The following is a 19,833-nucleotide window of genomic DNA, read 5'->3' on the forward strand; positions in this document are numbered from 1 at the left end:
GACAGAGCAAGGACAGAGGTCAGAGCTGAGGCACAACCTCTCCACAGGTTGGGTCTCAGATCAGCACTTCTACCAGCTCTGACGAGCGACTGCCTCCTGGATGCTACAATGAGAGGGGCATCAAAACCTGCTTTCACCAGCGCCACACAATGGCTGGGCGAGTTCTGAAATGAAAATAGCAGGATTCTGGGGTTTAAGCTTCCATGGGGTAGGGAGGGGTCTGACACCCCTCTGTCCAATGGACTTTAGATTCCTCCGTCTGCCTAGAGTCAGGGGAACTGAACTGTGATCCGAAGCAGAGGAGTGATGGGAGTGTCTTCTTCCACGTCAATGAATGCTCTGTGCTGACATAAAAACACCATGGACTAAGCAGGGGGTGTAGTCGGGGGCTGCCTGGCCAAGACTTGCTGAAGGATGGTGTTTGATGAGGGGAGGACTTCTACCTGGGGAGGGGAGTTGGCACCTTAGGGGAACAAGGGAAAACTGTTCAGAAAAAAAAGGCAAGTTAGGGAAGAAAATTGAAAAAAGGAAGCAGGGTGGGATGGGGGGTTCTGCTCATGCTTTCAGAATATGACACTCAAAAGTCAACACCAGAAATGGGCTGGTCAGAGGACAAGGAGGTCATGTCCAGGGGTCCCAGGTTAAAGGTGCTGAATCTGGGGACAAGAAGGGAACAGATGTCAATTCTTTAGAGCCCCACAGGGCTGAAACCAAGAGCTCAGCCTGCAGACCACAGCAAATGGGCTAACCAGAAGGGACAGGGAACGCGAGGAGGTTGGGCAGGAGGGCAGGGAGGGGGAACCAGAGGAGCTGCCTGTTTTAGGCCCCAGCCAAGCGGCCCGAGCACTGTGAGACTATGTTCTTAGAAACCATTCAGAATTTATGTCTTAAAATTCTACTGCAAAGACTGGCTTTGTGCCAATGAGAGAATGGTTCTATTGAAGGGGGCAGGGAGGGCCGGTGGGGAGAACAAGCTTTCGAGGAGAATGCCTCCCCCTTCTGATCCTGGGAGGTGCCAATAGTGGAGGGGACCCAGTCAGGTGACTCAGCTGCTGGGGGCCATGGCATGGACTGTGTCTCTGGCTGGGGGTGTCTCTACATACCAGGAAAACCAATTTATACCCAGAGGGGCAGGAAGGGCAACAGCTCCTTGATGAGTTCCATTTTAGCTCAGAAATGTAAGTTTTACAGGGACAAGTTCGGGGAAGAAGGAAGCCTTGGCACACACTATCATTACCCTATCTGAGAATCCAGAGGGCTGTTTTATTACCTTCATGGCCTGCAGCAAAGCCTGTGGGTCTGCTTCTGAGATGTCTGAGACCTAAGTCATAGGAGGGCAAGGACACAGACAGGAAGCTGTAGTCAAGGCCCAGCAAGACTCAGGGCTCTTGCCCCGTTACCTGGAAGAGCGGCAGGGTCTGGCCAAAGGGGCATAAACAGGAGGGCCCCTCTGCCCTCACTGGGGACTCGGTGTTGTTTGAAATCAAATACACCCAGTTGCAGAGGTCCAAAAACTGCTGCCTTTCTGTTTCTACCAACCAAAGAGACAAATTTCCTCCCAGACACTCAAATCTGGCTACTTCCCATTCATGTTTCGGCACAGTCACAGTTTATCTTGGGATGTAGTCAGAAGGGGCCAGATCCAAGACCCCAACAGCTCCTAGCAGTTCAGCTTTCTAGCCTGTCACTTGTGGAAAGGAGGAGGATTCTGATGAGGGACCACTTGACAGCCCTTGGACACTGCTTTAAGAACAAACTAGCCAAGCAGGGGCTTCTAAATCCTTCTGTGACCATCCCTCAACCACAACGTCCCTCTTACTGTTTCTGGGGATAAAGAAAGAAGGTGAGGAATGGGGAACAGGCCCTCACCTCAGCATCAGCTCCTGCCAGGCCTGCCATGGTGCTGAAGAAGTCATCTTCCAGATGAGACCTGCAAAGTGCTGGAATCAACACCGACCTGCAGCCCCAGGGGCATTAGGTAAGTCTAAGAAAGGAAGAGGGCCTTAGAGAGTCCAAGTGACCTTGGACAGGCTCTTCTCTGGGAGAAGAGAGTTGCTAAAAGGAATTCCACAGGTCAACTAATGCAGTGACGTTCAATATTGTTAAAGCAGTAGAACCCTCTTTAAAAAAAGTGTTAAAAACTATGAGAATGCCCATCAACAGATAAATGGATAAACTAAATGTGGTCTGTCCATACAATGGAATATTATTCAGCCATGAAAAGAAGTGACACACTGATACCTGCCACAAAAAAGGACAAATATTGTATGATTTCTCTTACATGAAATACTTAAACAAATTCATGGAGACAGAAAGCAGAATAGTAGTAGAGATGGGGGGAGGAGAATAATAATTGGGGAGTTATTGTTAAATGAGGATGGAATTAGTCTGGAAATAGATGGTAGTGAACATTACACAGTATTGCCAATGTCCCAAGGTCAAAGAGTTGTCCACCCAAAATGGTTAAAATGACTTTGATATTGCATATATTTTACCACAATTAAAAATAAATAAATAAGTTTTTAAAAGCAATGGGGGGGAAGCGACTGTGGCTCAATCAGTTGGGCTCCCGTCTACCATATGGGAGGCCCTGGGTTTGTGTCCCGGGGCCTCCTAGTGAAGGCAGATTTGCCTGCCAGCGCCGCAGAGAGCCACCTCAGCAAGGTGATGCAACAAAAAGGGAGACAAGTGAAAACACAGAAGAGCATGCAGCGAATGGACACAGAGAGCAGACAACAAGCAAGCCGCAAGGCGGGAGGAGAAATAAAAAAATAAATAAATACAGACACAGAAGAATGCACAGTGAATGGACAGAGAACAGACAGCAAGCAACAAGCTGCTGGGGGGAAGCGGACTCAGCCCAGTGGTTAGGGTGTCCGTCTACCACATGGGAGGTCCACGGTTCAAACCCCAGGCCTCCTTGATCTGTGTGAAGCTGGCCCACGTGCAGTGCTGATGCACGCAAGGAGTGCCCTGCCAGGCAGGGGTGTCCCCCACGTAGGGGAGCCCCACACGCAAGCAGTGCGCCCTGTAAGGAAAGCTGCCCAGCATGAAAGAAAGTGCAGCCTGCCCAAGAATGGTGCCACACACACAGAGATCTGACACAAGATGACGCAACAAAAAGAAACACAGATTCCCGTGCCACTGACAACAACAGAAGAGGACAAAGAAGACACAGCAAATAGATATAGAGAACAGACAACGGGGGGGGGGGAGGGGAGAGAAATAAATAAATATTTAAAAAAAAAAAAGCTATGGGGGTGGGGAGGGGGAGTAGGGGGAATCCTGCCCTTATCAGGATGGCAGAATAAGATGCTTCAGGGCTGTTCCCCCACAGAAGCTACACAGCTTGCCAGGACTGACAGAAACATGTTTCTCAAAGCTCCAGGAAACAGTTAAAGGCCTGTAGCAATAAGCAAGTGCCAAATCAAGAAACAATCTTCTTAAAAGTGGGAGGATTTCATAGTGCCCTGGCTCACCGCTGCCTGCTGCGGAGCCAGCCCACCGTCGCAGTGTGGATCCCTGATCCCATTTCCCAAGGGAGCAGAGTAACCATTTTGTGCATAATGAGAGCTTGAATGTCTGGCCCAGTCTGTCTGGTGGTGGCCTGAGGGACTCACTGTGCCAGAACTTGCCCAGTGTGTAGGAGAACAGTATCTGTAGGACACCAGGAGAGGCAGGTCAAGTCACTGCCTGAGCAAGGGACTGCAGCCTGTAGGGTATGCAGTGCAGTGCCCGGAACTATGAGCATCCTGAGGAAGAGGGGACACTTGGAACTGTGTGAAGGAGGGAAATTCCCTGGGCCACATGCACATGGCCGAGACAAGACACATGAGCTAAAGGCATCAGGTTGCCCCCTAAGCTTTGGTCTGGAGCTCTTCTTTAAACTCGCTGTATGGATAAGTTCTGAAGGAGAGCACTCATACAGGTCAATCTGCAGACTGGGAAGGATGTTTTCTTTTTTCCGTCATTTGTTAGCTCCTGGCATTCAAGAAAAGGTCTATCACAACCCTGACTGAATAGAAGCCTAAGGAACAGATGCTTCAAGTCTAAATGCCAGAGATAACATCTGAAAATATCAAAATGTCAACAAAAGATTACAAAACACATAAAGAAACAGGAAATGATGGCCCAGGGAAAGAAGAAAATTAAAGCACGAGACCATCAATGAAGAGGACCAGACCTGGGACACACCAGATCGACTTCTAAAAAACGCTCTTACATATGCTCAAAGAGCAAAAGGAAGGCATGGACAAAGAACAAAAAGAAACAGGAAAAGGATTGATGAGCACAAAGAGAATATCAATAGAGAAATGAAAATTATGAAGAACAACCACATGGAGCTGAAGACCACAGGAAAGAAATTCCCTAGAGGGCTCAATAGCAGATTGGAGCTGGAAGAAGAAAGAATCAATGACTTTGAAGATAAAACAATTGGCATCATCGAGTCTGAGGAGCAGAAAGAAGAAAGAATGAAGGAAAGTGAATGGGGTCTAAGGAACCTGGGCGATACCACCAAGCATACCAATATAGGCATTGTGTGAACCCCAAAAGGAGAGGAAAGAGAGAAGGGGGCAGAGAGAATATTAAAGGAAATAATGGCTGAAAACTTCCCAAATTTAACGAAAGTCTTGAATATATACATCCAAGATGCTCAACGAATGCCAAACAGGATAAACCCAAATAGACCCACAGCATGTCACTTTCTAATCAGACTGTTGAATGCCAAAGATAAAGAGTTCTGAAAGCTGAAAGAGAGAGCAAAGTGTCACTTACAAGGGAGCCTCCATAAAATTAAATGCTGATTTTTCATTGGAAACCATGGAGGCAAGAAGGCAGTGGGAGGACATACTTAAAGTGCTAAAAGCAAACAATGGCCAACCAAGAATCCTACACCTGGCAAACTGTTTTTCAAAAATGAGGGAGATATTAAGACATGCCCAAAAGACAAAAGCTGAGGGACTCAGTCACCATTAGACTGGCCCTACAAGAGATACTAAAGAGGGAAGTGGATGTGGCTCAACTGATAGAATGTCTGCCTACCAAATAGGAGGTCCAGGGTTCAAACCCAGGGCCTCCTGGCCCATGTGGTGAACTGGCCCACACGCAGTGCTGCCACACACAAGGAGTGCCGTGCTGCGTAGGGGAGCCCCACATACAAGGAGTGTGCCCTGCAAGGAGAGCTACCCCACGCGAAAAAAGCTCAGACCACCCAGGAGTGCTGCCGCACACACAGAGAGCTGACATAGCAAGATGATGCAACAAAAAGAGACACAGATTCCCAGTGCCACCGAGAATGCAAGCAGACACAGAAGAACACACAATGAATGGACACAAGAGAGCAGACAGAGGGGGAGGAGGGGAGAGAAATAAATAAAAAATAAATCTTAAAAAAAAAAAACAAGAGATGTTAAAGAGAGTTCTGCAAGTTGAAAGGAAAGGACAATGGACAATAGATCAAAGCCACATAAAGAAATCAAGATCTCTGGTAAGGGTAAGGTGAGTCAAGAGGAATGCCAGTCCTATTGTATTTTTGGTTTACAACTCCGCTTTTTATTTTCTACAGGATCTAAAAGGGCAAATTTGGGAAAATAGCTTGAATTCGAATGTGGGAACCTAGCTTGAAGATGAAATGTTTCCATAACACAGATAAAAAGTGTGGGCTTAGGAACATCCGCCTTGACTAGATGGAACGCTGTCTGGTCAGCATGAAAACCGCTTGTGTGAGGAGGCATTTGAACTTGTATGACCTGTTCCCTAGTATTGCAGGTGTTGCAGCTTTACTAACAAGCAGCCTTAAAAGTAAACATAGAGGGAAGCAGCTGTGGCTCAAGCAGTTGGGCTCCTGCCTACCATATGGGAGGCCCTGGGTTCGTGTCCCAGGGCCTCCTTGTGAAGGAAGGCTCGCCTGCATGCTGTGGAGAGCTGCTGGCCCGGGCGCCACAGAGTGCCGCCTGGCACGCCAGTGCCACGGTGGACCGACTCAGCAAGGTGACACAACAAAATGGGAGACAAGTAAAAACACAGAAGAGTGTGCAATGAATGAACACAGCAGACAAGCAAGCTGCAAGGGGTGGGGGAGAATAAATAAATAATAAACACTTAAAGAGTGCATAAAATTCCTGGAAATTTACCAATGTTTCAGCATCATACTAGATAAAAATACAATGTGTTTAATCATGGTTTTAATTATTATTAAAGATAGTGTCACAGAAACAATCTCTTATCATAAATTAAAGTAATACCATGTAGTAGGCAGCAGTCCCAAATACTGCCAGTTTGTTGCAAGAAATTAATATCCAACTGTGTCACTATCACTCTGTTTTAAAACATGCTAAGCCTTTCTTTAGGATTTCCTTAGGCAAGTCAAGCCAGCCCACATTCTCCTACCTGTAGAAAAGTCAACAATGGACTTTTGCAGGCTTCCCCAAGACTGTGTGCATAGCCCAACCATCTGCCCTGGCCTGGTGGCAAAGAATCTAGAATCTGGCTGCCTAGAAGAAATCTGTAGCTGAAACCCTACTGATGACATTATGTTAACCAGTAATCCTTTTTTTCAGAATTAAAAGAAACATCAGAGACAATAATATCTTATCTTAAGATCCTGAAATATGCAAACAGTTGGGTCAGGTTGCAAGGTCCCTGTAGCTCTATCAAATTCTTAAATGTTGTTAGTTGGGTAAGACAAAACTGCTGTAATTGATGAAGTACAATATTTTTCATGCTAATGTAGTCTGTAATATTGTTGGAATACTAAAAATCTTTATCCCTCACTTAGCTCAAATATTAAAATCATTGTATGTGTTAATTGGGAAACGTCCTTCATGGGAGTAGAAGGACCTCCAGCAGGCTGCTTTAAAAATAAAAATAAAAAGGCAGGGAGAAGGTGGACATTGACTTAGCCTGTGAATTGGATGTGGCTGGCACCAATACTGGCTTTCGGTGGGGTTTGTGGCAAAGGCAGCATTCTAAGCAAGTACTCCTTGGGTTTTAGTCACAATTCTGGGAAGGGGCCAAAAGTACAATATAAAAGCAATTGTGTGCAGCATAGGAAGCCCTGCTGAAAGTAAAAGATTTAACCCAGTAGTGTCTGGTCACTCTGAAGACTGCCATCCCTATCTGAGGGTGGATTGCAAATATTAAAAGCAAGACAGAAACAATGGACTGTTGTGAATCACCCTCTATTGGGGAGAGATCTGTGGAAGAACATCTGGGACGCCTGCCACCAGTGATAAGTAACTGTCTGTCATGTCCCTGCCCACTCCTCTAACATCCCTCTCAGGACTACTGAGGCAGATGCCTCATGAAGATCCAGAGCCCTACTTTTGAGACCCGAGAAAAAGCAGAGTGGCTCCACTAGAAAGGCGAACATTGTGAGTACCAAATCTTGCGGTACCTAGCCCAGAAGTTCCGGCTGCCTGTTACTTGCCAACAGCTCATGGACTTCACCCATGAGTGTCCATCACGCTCACGTCAGTGACTGTAACATTGGTCCCCTCCTGCTTTTGGGAGGGATGAGGTATGCTTTTACTGCTGCAGACACTGCATTGGGACTCTTATAACAAGACTGCTACTATTTTCTGACTAGAAAATGAACCCTCACAACAATGGACTAAGTTTAAATTCAACACTGAGTTGTGGCCCTAGGTCCAGTGAAGATGCTAAGAGCAGGACCAACGAAGGCATTGAAATTATGAGGTAAACTTCCAGCTGCCCCACAGCTCAAGATGGGGAGTAACAATAATTTGTTGCTGCCTATGCCTATGCCTCAAATGAGGTCATTTTTTATCAAGTACTGACCTATATAGCTTTGCTGGTTGGGAATCTTAAGCCTATGAGAAATGAAAGTCTATTCATTAAATGTCTGCTAGTTGGAAGTCTTATTGTTTGTTGTTGTATAATCTATTGCAGTTATAGATCATGTATAAAATGCTGTTGGGGGGGGACATCTGGTACAGGGGCAAGCTTATAGAGAGTATGTGAATGCTCATTTTGTCACAGTGTGTTATATCATTGGATAGAGACCCATACAGTGAGTGTGAAGGTGTACCCACATCCTGGGGAGATCTGATGTTCCCAAAGAGAGGGAATTGTGTCTCTCAAGAGGATCACTGGCTCCTAATTAGTTGGGGCAGTCTAGTATGTCAAGCCCTCAGCATTGTTGCAGTATCTGTAAATCTGGTTCCTCAAGTAGTGAAGATTGAGTGTCATGATGTGCCCTGAAGAGAGGGGGAGAGAGATAGCATGGATGGAAGCAGGGCAACTGGGAGGCAATGGAAGTGCTCCAGAAGATCATGCAATAATGGACATGTCAACTTACATCTAAAGTGTATAAAAGTCTATAAACTAAAATGTAAACTATAATGTAAAACATAAGGAAACTAAACATTTTGAAATTTGTACAGTCCGAAATATAAATAATAATGTTAACCAAAATGGACCCATGTTTGACAGCTATGTTTCAAAATTTGTACATCAGCTGCAGGAAATATAACATGAACATGTAAAGAGATCATTGCTGGGGAAAGGGGATAAGGGTTTGATGTTGGATATCTGGGAGTCCCCTATATTGTGTATGTGAATTACTGTGATCTAAAACTTTTTTGAAGACAAAATTAAAAATAAGAAAGAAAAAAAAAAGAAAGGATGTAGACACTGAGGAAGAAAGGGTAACACCTATTACAGTGATGAAAGGCAAAACGTTAGAAACAAAGCTTTATAATATTTTCCATTTTATTAATATACCAATTTATTTTTACTTTTAGTATTTCTAAATTACTATGTATTCTATTTCTAAACTTTAAACCCATCACTGTATTTCAATTTCCTATTAATTGAATTTGGCAATATATTAGGATTCATTGTTGACGTTTTGAACCATAGAGAGGTTCAACTATGGCAGGGGAGGAAATCTGGTGTGGGGTGTTATTGATGGGGGGCACATGTGTGTGGGGGAGTTCTCCAGGACATGTATATAGGGAACATAGATATGTTAGGATATATGTTGGTTATTTTTATAGTAGTTACAGACATCAACTGAGAGAGTGCTGAGTTCCCACCCAGGGGAACTCTTTCACATTTCCCAATGGAACAACAATAATTCCCCAAGTGCAACAGCAAAGATCATCAAGGAAGGATGGTTCAATAATAAGCCCTTGATACTGATGACTATGCTTAGGAGACTGTGTGCCTGAAATATGAACTAGGTCTAGAGCTGTAGGATGCCTAAGAGTTACCTTCTGAGAGCCTCCATGTTGCTCAAATGTAGCCACTCTCTAAGCCAAACTCAGTATGTAACTGCATTACCTTCCCCGCAATGTGGGACATGACTCCTGGGGATGAGCCTCCCTGGCGCCAAGGGATTACTACCAATCACTAACTGGAGAAGCAACTAGAAAGAGACCCCAAATAAAAGGGTCAACTCAGACCAGCAAAATATCTCAGCCTACATGTTGGATCAAGTGTTAAAAACTGCTCTTTGACCTTGAATAAAAGGGGGAAATGGCAAAGACAAATGAGTTGATATGGCTAAGAGTCTTCCAAAAGAGTCAGGTCATCAGAGGGGTCATGCTTATGCACACCTCAGCAGGACCCCAGAAAAGGTCAAAGCAGATACAACCCTAGGTACTGGTTCTCCTGAAGGCTACAGAGATCCACAGGGTATATAGTCATGGCAGATGGATTTGGAGCTCTGTGCCATGTCAGAGGGCCCTACTTTGGAATTTGTGCTGCTGACTGTTAGAGAGCTGAACTCAGATGTGACTTTTCTACACATGCCTCTTCTATCACTTTTACTGAACCTGGGTTTGGCACTGGGGATGGGTCATACTCAGGAGACTTGAATCTCTGGACTGCCCATGTGTCAGCTGGGCCCTGAGCCTCAGCAGAGTGGCAACTCCTACTCTCTGGTTCGTTGGTCTTACCCAGGTCAGCTAACAGGGAGGTGAAGATGGTCAACCACCACACCAAGGAATCAAGAGTGCCTACAACAGTAAGCAGAAAAATTGCATCTATCATCCATGTGGAATCTAAGCCCCCTCTTGATCTAGAGGTGGAGAGGACATCACCATCCCAGGGTCCACAGAATGGTGGAATAAATTATGGACTAGAGTGGACTTACTGATATTCTACTATAAAACTACTGCGATGAGTAATAGAAGAAATTTTAGCATCAAGGTGGCCACAGTAGTTGCTGAGGGCAGGGAAAGGGTAGAAGAGATGTGATGTGGAGGCATTTTGGGGATTTTGAGTTGTCCTTCATGATACTGCAGGGTCAGATGCTGGACTTTAAATATCCTGCCATAACCCACTGAATATACTGGGGGAGAGTGTGAACTATAGGGTAAACTATTATCTGTGTATTGTAGCAGTGCCCCAAAATGTGTTCACCGAGTTGCGATGAGTTTGCCGCAATGATGAGGGAGGTCGTTGGTGTGGGAGGAGTGGGGTGGGGAGGGTGGGGGGTATACAGGAACCTCTTATATTTTTTAGTGTAACATTTTTTTGTTGTTGTATATATCTTCAAAAAAATACAATTTATAAAAATGATGTGGTAGGGGTGGTGAGTGGGTTATACGAGAACCTCTTATGTTTTTTGGTTTCTTTTTTAGCTTTTTAATGTAACATTCCTTGTGATCTATTAACTTTAATTAAAAAAAATAAAATGCTGTTTTGAGCTTGAGAAAAGAATTACAAACTGTAAATATGTGCTTACGCCTACAATGTGACTGGAATATATCTAGTTTTTGTGTGACCCCTCCATGTATATAATAGCAATGATATTCCTTAAGAATCAGTGAAACATCATTTGCGTGGTCATAAAAACAATTTAAGCTTAGTTACAAGCCCAAATAACAAGCATTCAACACCCTCATTTGCAATTGCTTTCTGCCTCACAAACTATGGCAGGAATTGCAGATGGATTAAGATCCCTGAACCCTATAGATATGGATTAAGAGTTGGGGAGGGGGTCTTCAAGGAGGTATATTAATTATCTATTCCTGTTTTATATGTATTTAGTCTTCATATGCACACTACAAACCCTCCAGGGATTAATACAACAAGAAACCACCCGAGCTGTATTCATTATTTTGCAAAAACAAAAACAGCAAATGTGGGAAAATAGCTTGAATTTGAACATGGGAACCTGGCTTGAAGTCGAAATGTTTCTGTAACGGAGATAAAAAGTGTGGGCTTAGGAACACCGGCCTTGACTAGATGGAATGATGTCTGGTCAGCACGAAAACTGTTTGTGTGAGGAGGCATTTGAAATTTGTATGGTCTGTTCCCTAGTGTAGCAGTTTGATATGGTTATGAATTCCAAAAATAGATATTGGATTATGCTTGCAATCTGATCTGTACCTGGGCATGACCGAGTTATGATTAGGGCATTGAGTACAACTCACCAAGGAGTGGGGACTCACAGATAAAAGGCATGGCAAAGAACAGAGTTGAGGGTTTTCTGATGTTGGAGTTTGATGCTGAAGACTTAAGCTGGAGCCCCAGGAAGTAAGAACGCAGAGGAAAGAGAAGCCAGCCCCAGGAAGAAAGGAACCTTCAACCCAGAGAAAACCAAGCCCCAGGAATGTAGGAACCCAGGAAGCCTGCACCCTCATAGACGTCGGCAGCCGTCTTGCACCAAATAGACTTTGGTGAGGGAAGTAACTTATGCTTTATGGCCTGGTATCTGTAAGCTCCTACCCCAAATAAATGCCCTTTATAAAAACCAACCAGTTTCTGGTATTTTGCATCAGCACCCCTTTGGATGAATAATACACCTAGTATTGCAGGTGTTGCAGCTTTAATAACAAGCAGTCTTAAAAGTAAACATAGATAACTATTGCTTTGTAATTTCTAATAAATACGATGTAGAAACTAGGGTCGAGGCTCTCAGTTTCAGAAGCTGTGAGTCCCCTGGTCCCATCTTTATTTTCTCTCTTGTGTCTTTCTTTCTGTCCTTTTATTTCTTCAGTTCTGCGTTGCTTTTCCTTCATGCAAATCTATTGCTGAGCTGGTCTCAGCAGGCAAATGCATAAAATGTAATGATAAATTGATGGTTTTGGACTTACAATGTAAAAATATGCAATTTGTGACAAGAAATACATAAAGGGGAGGTGGAGGGATATACGAACATAGTTTGTGGACACCATTGAAGTTCTGTTGGTATTTAAGCAAACCAGAGTGTTACAGATTTAGGATGTTAAAGTTAAGTCCCACGGTAATTAAAAAGAAAATAGAGAACATGCAAGTTCACAGAGACAGAAATTAGAATACAGGGAGCAAAGAGCAGGACGGCAAGTGGTATGGGGAGTTAATGCACAGGAGGTGTGGGGTTTCTGTTTGGGGAGATGGGAAGGTCTTAGTAATGGAAGGTGGTGAGTGTCCTTGCAACAGTGCAAACAGGAGTCATCTCACTGGATGGTAAGCTTGGGAGTGGTTGAGATGGGGAAGTTGATGCTATATATATGTTCCCAGGAAAAAAAATGAGCAACTAAAGAGACAATGATAATTAAATGCAATATGTGGGGAAGCGGATTTGGCCCAACGGATAGGGCATTTGCCTACCACACGGGAAGTCCAAGGTTCAAACCCAGGGCCTCCTGACCCATGTGATGAGCTGGCCCATGCGCAGTGCTGATGTGCTCAAGGAGTGCAGTGCCATGCAGGGGTGTCTCCTGCATAGGGGAGCCCCACACGCAAGGAGTGTGCCCCGGAAGGAGAGCCACCCAGTGCAAAAAAAGTGCAGCCTGCCCAGGAATGGCGCTGCACACATGGAAAGTTGACACAGCAAGATGACACAACAAAACAAGACACAGATTCCGGGTGCTGCTGACAAGAATCCAAGTGGACACAGAAGAACACATAGCAAATGGACACAGAGAGCAGACAATGTGAGCGGGGGAGGGGGACGGGAGAGGAGAGAGAAATTAAAAAAAAAAAGCAATATGTGATTCCAGATAGGCTATAAAAAGGGAAGAAAGGGGCCCCAAAAGGACAATTTTGGGACATATGAAAAAATTGGAATATAGACTGTAAACTTTATATCAACGTCAAATTTCTTGAACTTGAGAACCGCACTTAAGGTGGTTAGGTGAGTATCTTTGTCCTTAGGAAATGTACACGGCAGTATTAAGTGTTCAAAGAGCATGAGGTATACAAGCTCCATTCAAGTGCTCAGAAGATGGTTTGATAAATGGATAGACAGACAGATGGGTAGAGGGATTCATAGAATGATATAGCAAATGTGGCACTGTTAAAATTGGTGGATGTGGAAGCGGACTTGGCCCAGCGGTTAGGGCGTCTGTCTACCACATGGGAGGTCTGCGGTTCAAACCCCGGGTCTCCTTGACCTGTGGGGAGCTGGCCCATGTGCAGTGCTGATGCGCGCAAGGAGTGCCGTGCCACACAGGGGTGTCCCTGCATAGGGGAGCCCCACGTGCAAGGAGTGCGCCCTGTAAGAAGAGCTGCCCAGAGCCAAAGAAAGTGCAGCCTGCCTAAGAATGGCGCCACCCACACGGAGAAATGACACAACAAGGTGACGCAGCAAAAAGAAACATAGATTCCCGTGCTGCTGACAACAACAGAAGCAGACAAAGAAGATGCAGCAAATAGACACAGAGAACAGACAACCAGGGTGGAGGGGGAAGGGGAGAGAAATAAATAAATAAATAAATCTTTAAAAAAATAAAAAATAAAGTTGGTGGATGTAGGATGGGATGTGTTGGAGTTCTCTGCATGGGGTGTTTATTATTTTTGTAACTGTCCTGTTAAGTCCGAAGGCAATTCAAAATTAAAAGTTAATTAAAAAAAAAAAAAGGAGTACCCACTATATGAGAAGTAGGGAGGTTGAGGAAAAGGGGACATTTGGAATGAAAGAGGTAGTGGACACCCAAGCCAGTCCTGTGCTTACTTTGTTCTAGTCCTTGAAGAAGGGAGCAGCTGAGCTGCACCTGTGGTGTCTTGGGCATGTGAAGCCAATTTAACAGGCTTCGCGGGTGGTGCCACTGGAAAGAAAGAAAACACAAAGACGTGTCATTCACCTAGAGAGACCTGGAGTCAGGATGAAAAGGACTGTAAATTCTCCCACCCAGCCACCTCTAAGACCTTCCTACTGACAGAAGGGCCTGTTTGGAAGAAGGAAACTGGCTCCATAGGCAGGTCCTAAAGTTGACGCTTGAAAAGCTGAAGGGGGAAGGAGGTATAATTGCACGCTGGAAGCCAAGTCTAAATGCCAGCTGGTGCCAAACGAAGAGCCCAACCCAACCTGAAACAACTCCACCCCATGAAGTAAAGGAAAAACAATGTTTATTCCACATCCCAAAACTAGAGGTTGGAATACACAGACTTGTGCTTGGTGAGTTCTCCTGGACTACGGAGAGGAGTGGAGGGACACCTAAGCCTTGCTGTCCCTGGTAAGCGCTGCTTGACTCTGATACATAAGATAAGGAACTAGGACCTGGAATATATAAAGAACACTTACAACCCTACAATAAAAGGAAAAATGACCCAATTTAAAAACAGATAAAAGATTTGAATCGACATTTCTGTAAAGAAGATATACAAATGGCCAATAAACAAATGAGAAGACGCTCAACATCCTTAATCCCTAGGGAAATGCAAATCAAAACACAATGAGGGGCGGCAGACTTGGCCCAGTGGTTAGCGCGTCCGTCTACTACATGGGAGGTCCGCGGTTCAAACCCCGGGCCTCCTTGACCTGTGTGGAGCTGGTCCATGAGCAGTGCTGATGCGCACAAGGAGTGCTGTGCCAAGCAAGGGTGTCCCCTGCGTAGGGGAGTCCCACGAGCAAGGAGTGCGCCCCATAAGGAGAGCCGCCCAGCGGGAAACAAAGTGCAGCCTGCTCAGGAAAGTTGCCACACATGGAGAACTGACACATCAAGATGACGCAACATACAGGAACACAGATTCCCATGCTGCTGACAACAAGAGAAGCGGACAAAGAAGACACAGCAAATAGACACAGAGAACAGACAACCGGGGTGGGGAGGAAGGGGAGAGAAATCAATCAATCAATCAATCTTAAAAAAAAAAAAACCCACAAGATATTACTTCACACCCACTAGGATGACTAGAATCAAAAAGAAAAACAAGGGAGTAGATGTGGCTCAAGCAGTTGAGCACCTGCCTCCCACATGAGAAGTCCTGGGTTTGGTTCCTGGTGCCTCCTAAAGAAGACAAGCAGACACTGAGCAAAAGCAACAAACAAGAAAATAAGCAAATGAGCAATGGGCAAAAACAAATGAGCAGGGAACAGATGTGGCTCAAGCAGTTGAGCATCTGCCTCCTATATGGGAGGTTCTGGGTTTGGTTCCTGGTGCCGCCTAAAGAAAAAAAAAAAACAAATAATGAGCAGACATTGAGCAAAAAACAGTGAGCAGTCAATGGGCAAAAACAAGCAGTGAGTGGATGTGGCTCAAGCAGTTGAGTGCCCGCATTCCACACAAGAGGTCTGGGTTTGGTTCCTGGTGCGTGTCGGGGGGGAGAAAGACAATAACAAGTGTTGGTGAGGATGTAGAGAAATTGGAACCCTCACACATTGCTGATGGGAATGTAAAATGGTATGCTCACTTTGGAAAACAGTTTGGCAGTTCCTTCTAGAGTTAAATACAGAGTTAACACATGGCCCAGCAATTCTATTCCTAGGTATATACCCAAGTGAACTGAAAACATATATACACATAAAAACTTGTACATCAATGCTAATTGCAGGATTATTCATAATAGCTAAAAAGTGGAAACAACTCAAATGTCTGTCAACCAATGAATGGTTAAGCTATGGTCTGTCCATAAAACAGGATGAAGTACTGATACATCCAACTACATGGATGAACCTTGAAAACATCATGCTAAGTGAAAGAAGCCAGACACAAAAGACCACATATTGTATGCTTTCATTTTACATGAATAGGCATATCCACAGAGAAAACAGATTAGTGTTTGCTTAGGGTTGGGGGAAGGGGAAATGAGGAGTGGCTGCTGGTGAAACGGAGTTTCTTTTTCAGGTAGGGAAAATGTTCTGGTGGTGATGGTTGTACAACCCTGTGAATACACTAACAACCATTGAATTGATACTTTGGAGGAGTGAATTTTATGGTATATGAATTGTCTCTCAATTAAAAAAAAGAGCACACATAAACCAGAGGATACTGGGGAAGGGGCACTTACTGTCATCCCCCAAGAGGTCACCAAGGACATCATCAATGGAGCCTGGAAAAGAGGAAAAGTCATGATTTCAGGAGGAAAGGAGATTCTCACCCCAGGGTTTCCAAGCTCTCAGCTGTTGGGACTTGGGCTTAGCTTTCCCTTCATCTGCCAGGAGATGTTCTTTAACTTGCTAGCAACAAGTCACAAAGCCTTGTTGAGGGAAGCGGACTTGGCTCAGTGGATAGGGCATCCGTCTACCACATGGGAGGTCCGCGGTTCAAACCCCGGGCCTCCCTGACCTGTGTGCAGCTGGCCCATGCGCAGTGCTGATGCGTGCAAGGAGTGCCCTGCCACGCAGGGGTGTCCCCCAATAGCAGAGCCCCACGCGCAAGGAGTGCGCCCCGTAAGGAGAGCCACCCAGCGCAAAAGAAAGTGCAGCCTGCCCAGGAATGGCGCCGCCCACATGGAGAGCTGACACAACAAGATGATGCAACAAAAAGAAACAGATTTCCCTGCCGCTGACAACAGAAGCTGACAAAGAAGAACACGCAGCCAATAGACACAGAGAACAACTGGGGCGGGGGCGGGGAAGGGAGAGAAATAAATAAATAAATCTTAAAAAAAAGCCTTGTTGAAAGATCACAGGTAGAAATTGAAAGTAATTTTCTCAAAGGATGGCAGTGAAGATTTTCAAGATTCTCGGTGGCACCTACAGTGTGCGAGCCTCGCACAAGACACCCTGGTCCCCGAGCCCTGCTCCAGACTATGAACAGAGCCCAGTATAGGTCTACGGAAAAAGTGTCCAGGCTTTCATGACTCCTGACAGCTCCTTTCTCATCACCAGCCCCCTGGATCCTTCCCTGAGAGCCTCCAGGTGGTGAATGCACTCCTCCTTGGCCAGAGGGGATAGGGGAGAGTGAGCACCAAATCGGGTCTGGCATCCAGCTTATGTACTTTCAGCACTTTTAACTTCAACCATATACTTCTGGATACAAACCCCAAGGATTTTTTCCGAAGTCCCAACATTTATTCCTGAATTACTCTGAGGGCTAAGGAGGCAGTATAAGGAGTTGTCTCCTAGGAAGCCCGTGGCTGCCTAAGGAATTATGGGAAAAGTAGCAAGACTCTCACAAGAATGTTCAAACACAAGCATGTCTAAATTATTCCTGAGTCAAGGGGGAGATATATATATTTGACTTAGGAGTGATGTTCTCTCTTCACTCACCTTTCAATCCCTTCTTGTTTTTTGCTGCCTAAAATGGGTAAAACAAATCAAATTAACAAACTCAAACAGTGAACAAGTGCTGAAACTCAGGAAATAAAAGGCTGGGGAGGCAGAAGAAATTGTTTTGCCCTCCCCCAAGTCACCAGAGCACAAAAGGGACAAATGGCATTTGGAAACAGAAGTCCTTTATGCTTTCCTAGAGTTTCCACAAATGAACTCATTCAGAACACGGAGCCAGCAACCTGTCCCCACCCCACCCCAGCCAGCAGTGGGCACCACTGTGGGTGCCACTGGGGGGGGGGGCATGGGAGTCTCTCTTTTTCCCTGATTTCCAGACGCCACAGGCACCTCCTCTCAGCCAAGATGAAACATGGCTATCAATCTTTTCCTCTATTCCATTCAACTTGACTCCTCGATCCCAGCGACAGACATTTAAAAATGCTTCCAGCTAGATATTCAGGGAGAAACCCTTGCTCGTCCTTAATAAGAAGTTTGATATCAATGTTATCCCTACATCATTCTCCTTCAAGGACCACATCCTGGTTCTTGTCACCCATCCCCCAAACTACTCCACTCTTGAGGGGTGCGGGGTGGGGGTGTTCACATTTCCATCCCCCTTACTATGCATGCTGCCTACCATCTCCAGGCTCTGGGGCTGCTTGCAGCAACTTCACAGCACTGTCCAGTTCATTTGAATTCTGCCCACATCAGGCTCATCCTCACCTAAGGAAGAAAAGTAAAGTGGCTGCTTAAAAACGATGTAGCTTTAATAATGCTTGAGTCTAAGGCCTACCAAGTCTTCTCTCACTTTACCCATTCAAGAGGTCAAAAATCTGTCTCTACCCGGGAGTGGATATAGCTCAAGTGGTTAAGTGTCTGCTTCCCAGGTCCAAGGTCCCAGGTTTGATCCCCAGAACCTCCTAAAAACAAAACAAACAAATGAAAAAACCAAGTCTCATTGGGGAGTGGATGTAGCTCAGTGGCTGAGTGCCCACTTCCTTTGTAGAAGGTCCTGGGGTCAATCCCCGGTACCTGCTAAAAAAAAAAAAATGTCTCCATAAACGAAACATTCTTTATGTGGGTGGCACTTCAGAAGAGAAGCTAAGTGCTGTGGGGTAACTAAATGGGTTTTTGGAGACCTGTGTCAGGATTATTCCCACAAAGGTCTGTGGTCCTCATCCCTCATCCAGAGGATTGGGAAAATGGCATTTTCCCATTTCAGAAAGGAGGTGGGTGCCTGGCACCACAGCCAACCTGCCCTCTCAGGTAATCCTCCTGAGTACTTTCTAGCGGCATTCAGAACAAGGAAAAGAGGAAGTGAACTCTAGTGTGTCCTTGACACGATTTTCCCTGACCATGGAAAATCTTCCCTTCACACTAACTGTAAATTGGACACACACACCCCATTAACAGAAAACTGCTTTCCTCAGAATTATCCCTGCCACTTTATTCCTCCTTTACTAAAACCGACCTTAGGTCTGGCTTGGAGGAAAGGAATTGGAAGGGGCCATCTCTAGTTCTCTGCAACACCGAAGTTTATCAGGGGTTATTACAAGGCCATCCGAAAGTCTGTGTTTCCCTTTCTCTGTAACGACCGCTTCCTTGACCTACAAGTCCAAAACGCGTTTGTCTCGTAATACTGCAAGGACCTTCTGCCTTTTCTTATCTAAAGTGGGATTCTACCTCAGCTTGCTAAGGGCGCGGGAATTTTCAAAGGCCAAAAGGCGCGTCATCTCATCTCTTCAGGCAATTCCACGCCAGGCATTTTTCAAATCCCGAGCCCGCCCTTCCGCAAGGGCCATTCCCGGAGTCACCCCCTCCGTCCCTCGCTCTCGCCCCTGGCCGCGTCACCCCCTCCGCGCGCCCAGCCAATCTCGACCCCCGAGGGCAGCCTGTATGCCCCCAGCCCCCAAATCCCCTGGATTACGCGCCATCCTCCTCGGAGGCGCGGCCCCGGGGCCTGTCCCAGTCATAGCCGCGGGTGCGAGCCCTACTCGCGCCGGGATCGATCAGGCCTCCAGCTTGGGAGCCCCGCGGACGCCAACCTCAGGTGCCCGGCCTTGGCGCGGTGCATCCTGGGAGTTGTAGTCCGCGGTCCAACTCTACCTGCCAAGGATAAGGGGGCGGGGGCTCCGAGGTGAACTACATCTCCCAGGGTACCGCGCAGAGGCCGTCAGACCGGGCCGAGCCTGTGCTCGCGGTTCCGAGCGTTGCTAGGAGCTGCCTCCATGCCACTTCGGGAGGAGGGACGCCAGAGTCAATGGCCAGCGCTTTTCTCGTCCGGGTCCCCTGGGACTGGGCCTCGAAATGGAACTCTTTTTAGATAAGTTCCTCAAACATTCTCCCGAGAGCTGACGTGGCGTGGGGGCCTAGGGAGACGGCGAGAAATGTGTAAATATCGAAAGGTGGTGTGTGAATGCATAAATGACTGTCCCACGCCGCAA

At 45.9% G+C, this 19,833-nt stretch overlaps 1 protein-coding gene across 14 annotated transcripts in view; it reads right to left on the reverse strand.

Moving 5' to 3' along the window:
• Positions 1 to 19,473, reverse strand: part of FBF1 (Fas binding factor 1) — a 34,540-nt gene extending 15,067 nt beyond the window's left edge. For 2 of the 14 annotated variants that reach the window (XM_058284748.2, XM_058284744.2), the window contains exons 1-7: positions 19,384 to 19,473; positions 18,027 to 18,112; positions 17,390 to 17,417; positions 16,186 to 16,227; positions 13,910 to 14,003; positions 1,870 to 1,930; positions 1,271 to 1,321 (exon numbers count right to left, since the gene is read on the reverse strand). In XM_058284748.2, the coding sequence (XP_058140731.1) occupies positions 1,271 to 1,321; positions 1,870 to 1,930; positions 13,910 to 14,003; positions 16,186 to 16,227; positions 17,390 to 17,417; positions 18,027 to 18,029 (279 nt within the window). In that variant the 5' untranslated portion in view covers positions 18,030 to 18,112; positions 19,384 to 19,473. Of the gene's footprint in view, positions 1 to 1,270; positions 1,322 to 1,869; positions 1,931 to 13,909; positions 14,004 to 16,185; positions 16,228 to 17,389; positions 17,418 to 18,026; positions 18,113 to 18,860 lie in introns of those variants that run through there. The other 12 variants (XM_058284751.2, XM_058284747.2, XM_058284745.2 and 9 more) reach the window with 11 other exon arrangements.
• Between the last annotated feature and the right edge of the window lie 360 nt (positions 19,474 to 19,833).

Source organism: Dasypus novemcinctus, chromosome 21, assembly GCF_030445035.2.
Source record: "Dasypus novemcinctus isolate mDasNov1 chromosome 21, mDasNov1.1.hap2, whole genome shotgun sequence".
Classification (NCBI taxonomy): domain Eukaryota; kingdom Metazoa; phylum Chordata; class Mammalia; order Cingulata; family Dasypodidae; genus Dasypus; species Dasypus novemcinctus.